At 32.7% G+C, this 9,523-nt stretch overlaps 1 protein-coding gene across 3 annotated transcripts; it reads left to right on the top strand.

Annotated features, from left to right (window-relative positions):
• The first annotated feature begins 399 nt into the window (after positions 1-399).
• Positions 400-4,054, top strand: LOC100792158 (ribonuclease P protein subunit p25-like protein). 3 transcript variants are annotated; one of them, XM_006578746.4, is made up of 9 exons: positions 400-600; positions 685-807; positions 2,023-2,103; positions 2,194-2,282; positions 2,376-2,450; positions 2,767-2,828; positions 2,921-2,977; positions 3,137-3,319; positions 3,709-4,054. In XM_006578746.4, the coding sequence occupies exons 2-9, from the start codon at positions 685-687 to the stop codon at positions 3,774-3,776; spliced, it is 738 nt and encodes a 245-aa protein (XP_006578809.1). In that variant the 5' UTR covers positions 400-600; the 3' UTR covers positions 3,777-4,054. The 3 variants fall into 3 exon arrangements, with proteins under 3 accessions (XP_006578809.1, XP_006578811.1, XP_006578810.1); XM_006578748.4 differs by having other exon boundaries at positions 440-600; positions 2,924-2,977; XM_006578747.4 differs by having other exon boundaries at positions 452-604.
• Positions 4,055-9,523: the final 5,469 nt, after the last annotated feature.

The following is a 9,523-nucleotide window of genomic DNA, read 5'->3' as shown; positions in this document are numbered from 1 at the left end:
AAAAAAAATTAGCTTTCAGGTAGCACGAAAGTGTAAAGGTATTTATAAAGTAGTCATTGTCATTTTCATTGTGTTTTTTGAGAAAACGATTTTTTTTGTAAAAATCTTTAATGTAGTTAACTGACTACGTAATTAAATAACATGAAACAAATACTAATCAGTGGATGACTAAAAATACTAATAAGTTCCTATTGGATATTGATTGAGGAAATAAAAGATTTTTTTTGTTAGCTTTTTTTTTATATTAGGAGTTAGAAATACGTAATTTAATATTTGATTCTTAAGTTATTGAAATTAGCTAGTGTCTTTAGGTGCAGGCCACCAAGACTAATACCATAATTATAATTTGAAGAGTAAGTTACAAATTGAAAGGCAGGCCCAAGGGAAAAAGCCCATTGTGTTTTGGGAAAGAAGAAGGTTTAATTTGGCGATACGAGCGCAACATGAAGATATACTATTCCACACAGAGAGTGCAAAAACAAACACAGCAGTTACGCCCTCTTTCTCTCTCCCACCCATATCCCCAAAACCTGCCTCTGTCATCTGTGAGAGTGGCTCATACCATATCATATCACATCTTATCCAGACAAAACAACTGTTGTATGTGAGATGAGATTATTCTCTAAACCCTAGCATACTCGGATTTCATTTTTCTCTGTTTCTGAAATTTGTGTTTTATTTTAGATGGATAGGTATCAGAGGGTAGAGAAGCCCAAGGCAGAGAGCCCTATAAACGAGAACGAGATACGCGTTACTTCTCAAGGAAGGACGAGGAATTACATCACCTACGCCACCACTCTCCTTCAGGTTACCGTGCATTTTTTTCACATAATAATAACTCTTCATGTTTTTGTCTAACCCAAAACTCGCCGTTTATTTTATTGCCTCCATGTCGATACTTTTTTCTTAGGGTAGGTCCAATCGGATTAATGCTGTGTGTTAGTGGATTGAAAATTTATTTGGAATATTAATTGTAACGAGCAGTGATTTTTAACATTTAAGTTTTAATGAACCCTTAGTATTAGATGCGCTTGGTTCACAAATAAAATCTCTCTCTCTCTCTCTCTCTTCTCTCACACACACGTGTCACAGAATGGAGTGGCTAGATCACTCAAATGTGTATCTGAAACAAGGTAATTGAAACGTGATTATAAGAAAATATGAGAAAATCATAAACCAAAACGGCAGTGAATTGGCAATCAATTATCAGGTAAAGAATCTGATGATAACAGAAGGGGTGGGGGGTTGAACTTTTGGCAAATGGCAATCAAACCAATTGTAGAAAACCACGACTAAAACCAAGAATTTGCAAAATCAGTGAAGGAAATTTTCTGGTATATTTTTTTTTTTGGTCTGAAAAACAATATATATATATATATATATAATAAAAGGTACAAGAGATGATACCTACAGTAACAACAGTTGAGAAGGAACAACAACAGAAGATAAAGAGAGAACTCACCCCTGTTGTAGCTAATGGATTGGTTAGAGCTTATTTTTTACTACCTTTGTCAAAAATAAGAAATAACCAGCCCAAACAAACTCAACGTCTATAAATGTTATATCCTGTACCCACCAAGAAGGATAATAACGTGACCAAAATAAACCAACTACCCACCAGGAACGTTGAATGATGTGTAAGAGATAAAACAAAGGAGCTATGTACAAATCTCTGTAGAAATATTTTCACCTGTTTTTAAGATTATACCAAACTAATCCTCAATATGATAATCCTTTACTTTGTTTGTGATGCTTGATAACTTTTCATTTCACATAGACTCTGAAAAAAGAAATTATATTCTGTAAGTTATCTTATTGTCAGGGTAATCATCTTCATTCCTTATTGTTGCTTTGGCCTATCTCTATATTTATATTCTTTGTGTACTTCATCATTTACATTGATTTTCTGCTGGTGGTAGGATTTCTCCCTTTTGTTTTTAGTATGATCCATCCATTCAAGTATCAATTTATCTAGAATCAACTGATATTTTACTATTTTTAACATTTTATCTTGCTCTACAGGAGAAAGGATCTAGTGAAATTGTTCTCAAAGCAATGGGACGTGCAATAAATAAGACTGTAATGATTGCTGAACTGATCAAGGTGGGAGGATCAATATCTTTATGGAATATGTTGGCCTGCATTTGTTCATCTTATGTTCATGTGTTGTGATGGTTCTGTTCCTTGTTTCAGAGAAGGATTGTTGGTCTGCATCAAAACACCCAAATTGGATCAACTGATATAACTGACACATGGGAACCACTAGAAGAAGGCCTTCTTCCGTATGGATTTTTGTTTCTTCTATGCAACCTTATCAAATACTAAATTTCTGTGTTTGGGAGTGATTGTTTTGGTTTTGTGTTGTACTTGCCCAGTTTGGAGACTACTCGCCATGTTTCAATGATCACAATTACCTTGTCAAAGAAAGAATTGGATACGTCATCCACAGGGTAAGAATATGTGTGATATTGTATGACATCTGTATCTCTGCATGTAGTTGTTTGATGACTTGTATTTTAACTGGCCTATTTATGTATGAGACAAGCAGCTAAATCACTAGTTAAAATTGGCAAAAGATAATTTTTCTTGTGTTTCAGTTAGTTTGTTACATTATCTAAGCAGACAATCAGACCTGTATTTTATACATGGAGTGAAACTGGGATATTAGTCCTGGGGGGAGTGGGGAGATCCACCGTTGAGATTGATCGAGTTCTTTTTAATTATGTTCACTGGTTTCAAGATTTTAATTTTTCTTTTCTCATGCAGATACCAACCTCCTCTTCCAGTTGATCAAGTAAAACCTTTAAATGAATATGATGAGGAAGGAGGTGAGTTGATAAGTTTTTCTTTTAATACTTCACAAGAGTGAATGTCTTGTGTGGTTTTTGTAGCATGTTGACTGTAATTTGATCTGATGTAGAAGGCTCACCAAGGATACGAGGAAGAGGGCGTGGTCGTGGAAGGGGCAGGGGTAGAGGTATTGCTAAGTACTTTGTTTCACTCATTCACTGTAGATGCCTGTATCGTAGTTTTCGAATTTTCATAAATGCTTTCTTGGACTCTTTTGTTTTTGTTGTTGTTGTTGTGGTTTCTTTAAAATGTAAAAGCTGCTTATGAGAACAAAATCTGTTCTTAGGATTTTACAATGGGGGTATGGAATATGGTGATGGTTGGGATGGTGGACGTGGCTATGGTGGAAGAGGGCGTGGTCGTGCAAGGGGGCATGCTTTTCGGGGACGAGGACGAGGACGAGGCTATGGTGTGCAGCCAGTTGGTTACTATGACTATGGTGAATATGATGCTCCACCTCCACCACGTGGTAAGCATGCAAGTCTACAAAATTTAGATTTCATGATGATGAAGATAAATTGTTAGTGCTTAAATTATAACTTTTGTTTTTCCTGATAACATTTTGAGTAATACAAGTTATTCGAGCATATCGACTGAATTTGTGATTTTAAGTCCTATATTTTGCTGTGCTATTTGCATTACATGGGGCTTCCTATTAAATCAGGGTACATAAGAAACAGAAGAAAATTAGAATTCATAGTTTTTTCTGGTCTTTTTAATTTCCTCTGTTCTCTTTTGTTCCTTCTTGCTTCAGCCTTTTAGAGTTCTCATCCTAGACTACCTGAGCGGACATGTTCATATAATTTTTATTTGATGGTGTGGACATCTTAGTATATTTTTTGTTTGTTGATTTTTCAGGCCGTGGCCGTGGAAGGGGAAGAGGCCGAGGCCGTGGCCGGGGAAGGGACCAGGTACCAGCTGCTTGATCAAGTGTTTGTTGCTTATCATGTATATGTTAAGTTAGATGTTGCCTCTCTGTTTAGTTCTTTGTGAGATTTACTTGTATTTTTGGTATTATTTGAAGCGTTCAGTGTTGCAGCCATGTTTCTGCAGTTTTGATGTAGTGTTTACCCCCTGTAACCTGTATAATTTTGCTACGTTGGGTAGGTTAAGTTAGATATGTTTTCTTTGTTTAAAGACTCGTAAAAATCACAATTGTAAAATTTTTTAATAGGAATTGTTGCAGTAAGCTAAGTTTGATTTACTATGATTGGTTTAGTTTATTGAAGAAATAGTATTGTTTGCCAATTTTTAAGAGAACGTTTAAAAAGAAAGTGATGAAAATTGAAACATGCAAATAGTGGACGTTTCATTTCTATTGTGTATACTGAAAATTTGTGCAGGAGTCATGGACCTAAAAAAAGGCTAGGTGAAATTTTGAATTCTACCATCACCTTTGTTTTCGAGCATCAAAGATTTCATATGAATTTAAGTCATATATAACTAAAAATAATTACTTTTACATTATTTAAGAAGATAGTTGAAATAATTTAATTTTATTAATCTTAAGTAAGAAAATAAATTTATTTTTAAAACGTTCTATTTTAGAACTCAATATTATAAATAAAATAAAATTCTTAAAAATAAAGTTACAATTAAATAAAATATTTTAGAAATGATATTGTTAAATAAGGATAAATTAGTTAGATTTGTTTAGGGCAAAACTAACAGATAATATCTAAAAAATGTCTCATTTACTTATTTTTAAGTTTAAGATATAAAATAACTTTTTACTTATATATGAGTTATATTAGTATTAATTATTATTGAATGAAAGGAAGAAAATTATTTTGCCGGTAAAAATGAAGTGCTTTTTTAGCTCGTGGTTTTTCTAGCAATTGCATTCAATACGTAGATATCTGACTCGAGAATAACCTTGAGTGGGCTTTTTCATATATTCAATTAGAAGTGTAAGATATGAGTTTTTGTTTAGAAACATTTTTCTAATGTTCATTAGCTCTTTTTCCATCCCATGGTTGACTCTTTAAGATTTAGCAACCGAACAAGACAGTCCAAGAGTTGTTTATATAGGCAGTGCCAAATAAAAGAGAATTTCTGTTTTTACTCATGTTTACCCAAGAAAGCGACATGAGAAAAAAAATGCTAAATAAAACTAGTGACGTGTTGACAAGAAATAAAAAAATGAATTATAGAAAATATTATAAAAAAGAATAATTTTTAGAAATTGTAATGGATCATATTTTCTTATAATTTTAAATGTCTTCAAATTAAAAATTTGTCTACAAAAAAACATAATAACTATGTAAGTTTTTTTAAAATAAAATTAAAAATGTTGAAATACTTTTATAAGTTAAAACTAACAACTTAAAAAAATATTCGTTTAAAATATTGTTTCATACATATTTTATAACTTGAACAAATAACCGTAAATCTTGTATAAATATTATTAGCCTTAAAGCTTTCTAATTCACAAAAAAAAAAAAAAAAAACCCTTAATGCTTTCTTGAAGAGATTTTTCATTGTACTAGATCTTAATGTTTTATTTATTATCCTCATTTATTGTTTAATATGTTGAAATGTTTTTTTTTTAGGTATCTCACATGGGAGGAGGACTGAACAATCAAATACTTGAAGAGAAGAAGACCTTAGAGTAGAAGGGTTACAGAGAGGGAGATAATTACCTTGCTACTCTTGGGCCCTTTCATGGATGCCGACTTTAAAGGAGTGGATCTCGAACATGATGATCCCATGTTTATGACGGTGAAAACAGCCAATTGTGTGGTTATGAATACCCTTGTCCACCAATGGAATCGGTTAATATTCTTTGCTGGTCGACCTTCAAACTACTTGAGATTCCAGAAAGTGAAGTTAGATCGTATGTGCTTCTGGAGAGAAAGGATAGACACATAACTGAATCAAACGGGCCTTTAATCTATGATTAACTGACAAATTTAGGAATTGGGCACGAGCTTCACTCTATGTCGTATATCCTTTTGTGCATACTTTAGGAACATTTTTCGGGGGCTTTTGTGTATTTCTATGTAATAATTTGGGAATAAGAATAAAGATTTTATCTAGACAGCCTACAGCAATAGGAGAATAGTTATATCTTTTATAAATGTAACAATCTCTCTCAAGCTAGCGTTGACACCAAATTAAATTGATTGCTTCTGCACACTCCAAAGGAAAAGTTTCCTTCACGTTTTATTAGCCACAGTGTGCAATCTGTAAACCTTTTTTTTAGACTAAGAGAGATAAAGAATGCTAAAAACCTCTGGAAAAAGCCATAGCTGATTTACCAGCTAGTAATGAAGACCAATACAATCAGGAACAACTTCAAATACATACTTCAGAGTGTTACGTACTCTTGATATTAAATACTATTCACATTGGAGCTAAATTCAATCTCTATCTCCTCTCTTCAACTCTTTTACTTTGTAATGCTCCAAGCATTTCTAAACCTTATAGTAAAGGGAAGAGTTAGAACTTACTAGTACTGTACATGTAACTATTCACGACAAAAGGCTTTGAATAAGAAAAAGAGTGCCATCTATGGGATCCCAAATGAAAATATTGGATTCCCTTTCAAAAGATGCCAAGCCAAGATCAGGTGATTTTCTTCCTCTAGTTTGGCATAGTCTGAATTAGCTCATCGGTGGTAATGCAAAACATTTTATAAACGGCGTTGAATTACTGTTTCTCATCCCTATTTCCGCATATGTCTCTGTTCCGTTTTGATGCATCCTAGGTGAATAGCAGGCACCAATTAGAGAGCCCTTGTCGACCCTCTTTATCCCTTTGAATTCCCTCCCGTTGTTCCACTTCTTCACTTACTCCTCCATTTTTCCTTTTATTGTTGTATTTTGAAGGATATTCTAAAAGGTAACGTCGTACATTGTCTAGAATAATTTTGTTTAAATTGTATATACCATTTTATGTTTTAAGCGGGTGAAAGGCTTGTGCCCATGAGGTTGGACCTCGTGGATTTCCCGACCCAACAATTATTAATCATTCTCTTCTCTATTTTATGTTCCTCTGCCATAGAGAACCCATGCAGACTCTTGAATTAAGAATGGGCATCCCATATATGTCAATCTAACAAGTAACAATGATTTCATTGGATTGTAGAAACAAGTTAGTCCCTCCACAAATGTGTTAGTGTAAAATTCCCAAGCCTCTTAATATTTTTATTATTATTTTGTTTCTCCTCCCATTACCTTTCCTCGTTTTCATTTTATGGTACTATATAACATAAGACTTAGTGCACATATACGCGACCTCATTATACTACAAAGCTTTCACATTTTCTTTTTTTGTTTTGCAAATGCCAAACTTGTGAAGCTCTGCACTTTGTAATCTCTCCTGCTAAGGACATCTAGTTGCACATATCCAATCTTTGCTTTCACCCGAAATAAACATGATAGTCGGGGAAGGATCCAAAGATGTATAAAAAGGTGGACCAAAATTATTTTATACAATTATTTAAATATTTAATTTCTAATAAATAATTATTTGATAAATTATGATTTTAATAAAAATATTTATTATTAATTTTATATATAAAATTAGACATAAAATTTATTATTAGAAAAATATTAAGTAAACATCAATTTCACATCCTATTTTATTTATTAATATTATTATTTCTTCTTCTTCTCACAAGAAGTCTTGAGGGTTGAGGGGGAAGGAGATCCTTGCTTGCCTACCTAGGACCCATCACTAACCATAGTCCCTTTTCATAGGGAGATTTTGAAAAATTCATCCCTCCTCAAGTTAATTTAATTTTATATCATATAAATGCAAAACATTTTATATATTAAATCTTTATTATATAATTTATAAATTTAATATATATAATAGTTTATACGGTTTAAGCAATTTACTATTTCAATCAATGACATATTAACCTAATGTTTCGACAGAGTTGAATATCAGTAATTCTAATTAATAACACTGCTAACACAAACACCAATTGGCACAATAAAAGCTATTGATAACCTTCCTTTCTTACTAATGGATATTGATCCTACATATTGTCCACACATAAAGAACTGCTATTTTACAACACTGGCAATACAAATAATAGTATAGTCCTTTTAGGCATTTCAAAAGATTTAGCAGCCAATCATAAAAAGAAAAGGAGAAGTTCTTCACCCTACTAGACAACTAACACAATATCTAAATTTAATCAATTCAAAAACACTTTCAAAATTTGGAACTTCAAAACAATATAATTTTTATGCAACAATAAAGTCCATACATCAGCACAGCATACGAGCCACTCTGCCATATTGATCCTGTATTCAGAAAACCCACATTATGCGGTAGAAAATGACTCTTAGGCACCATATGCTGCACCCATTTGACTCCTAGCTGCCCATAACAATGTTTTCAATAAAGGATGAGAACTTGAAAGAAAACATAAGATGTATAGTTTTTTCCCCTTGAATTTGGCAGAACAAGCATTGAAAATCCCTATTTTGTAACTAAATATTTCTCTTCCTCATATTATCTTTAGTTTTAATCCTGTCTATTGTAGCACCTTTCACCTGAATGCAACAACATTAAAGGATACATTTATCTTCTAAAAGCAATGAATTAATGATGTGTCATCATGATCATGTGGTCCTTGCAGAAATGCACATGCAGATTAACAGAATATACTCCACTGTGCCCTGATATTCTAAACCCACTGGTCATCAATGCCTTCTTTGGGTTGTGCAATATTAATGAACTACATGAAATCTTTTACCAACCCTTTTTCCCACTCCCACCTCCTTTCCACTCGACCATTTACCCACTTCTCTAACACAACACATTTTTTTTTATCTGAATTCATAAATATTTTGCTGTATTTTTTTGCACGGGCATTCATCTTCTACACATTTTTCATGCCTAATCCTAACATTCAATCCATTTTTGACTTTCCAACTAATATTATTTCCAACCCAACTCTTCAATCAACCTCCTCGTATCTTCCTTAATCCGTTCACCTCGCTGGCAATGTGTTACATACTCTCACTCCCATATTTAGATTTCAACACCTTGCACCATTAGCTATTATTTTTAGTCAATGGCTTCCACTCCCATTTTCCTATGAGTGTATGTGGAATATGAGTTAATTTGATAGTTAATTTTAGTTAATAATGATTGTAATTTCTTCATTTTACTATTGTTTTTAAGGAAATAATGAAAAAATTAACATTTTTATAATTTTTTATCAGCAAAAGTCAAAAGATGAAGAATTCAAGTGCGTAAAAGGAAAATTGGTGCAAAAATTAGAAGAAAAAATTTCAAAGAAAAGTTGAAAGAATTGAACGGTTCGCTTAATACGAAATCCAGGCTTAACGCGAAGAAGGCCCACGGGATGCCTAAAAGCACGCTTAACACGGAAGTTCGCACTCAATACGAAGTCAGTATAAAAAGTAAGCTACTTTAAATCTATAAAAGAAGTAAGAGAAATGAAAAAATACACGGAGTCTCATAGCTATTCAAAGTCTAAGCGGGAAACCCTTCTTTAGCCATTTTAAATTTTGAAATTATCTTTTGCATTAAATTTTGTTTATTCTATTGTTTTTGCCTTTTTAATTTCAAATTCTTTTTTTCTTCTACTTCATTGTAATTCTTTATCTCTTGCTTACAAATTAGGTATTTAGACTTTCATTTTAAACTTTATTACTTATCACAAATTGGTATACTTATGGAGGAGTGT

Source organism: Glycine max, chromosome 4 (assembly GCF_000004515.6).
Source record: "Glycine max cultivar Williams 82 chromosome 4, Glycine_max_v4.0, whole genome shotgun sequence".
NCBI lineage: Eukaryota > Viridiplantae > Streptophyta > Magnoliopsida > Fabales > Fabaceae > Glycine > Glycine max.
The sequence above is the reverse complement of the archived record's forward strand: the minus strand, read 5'-3'. Positions and strand labels throughout refer to the sequence as shown.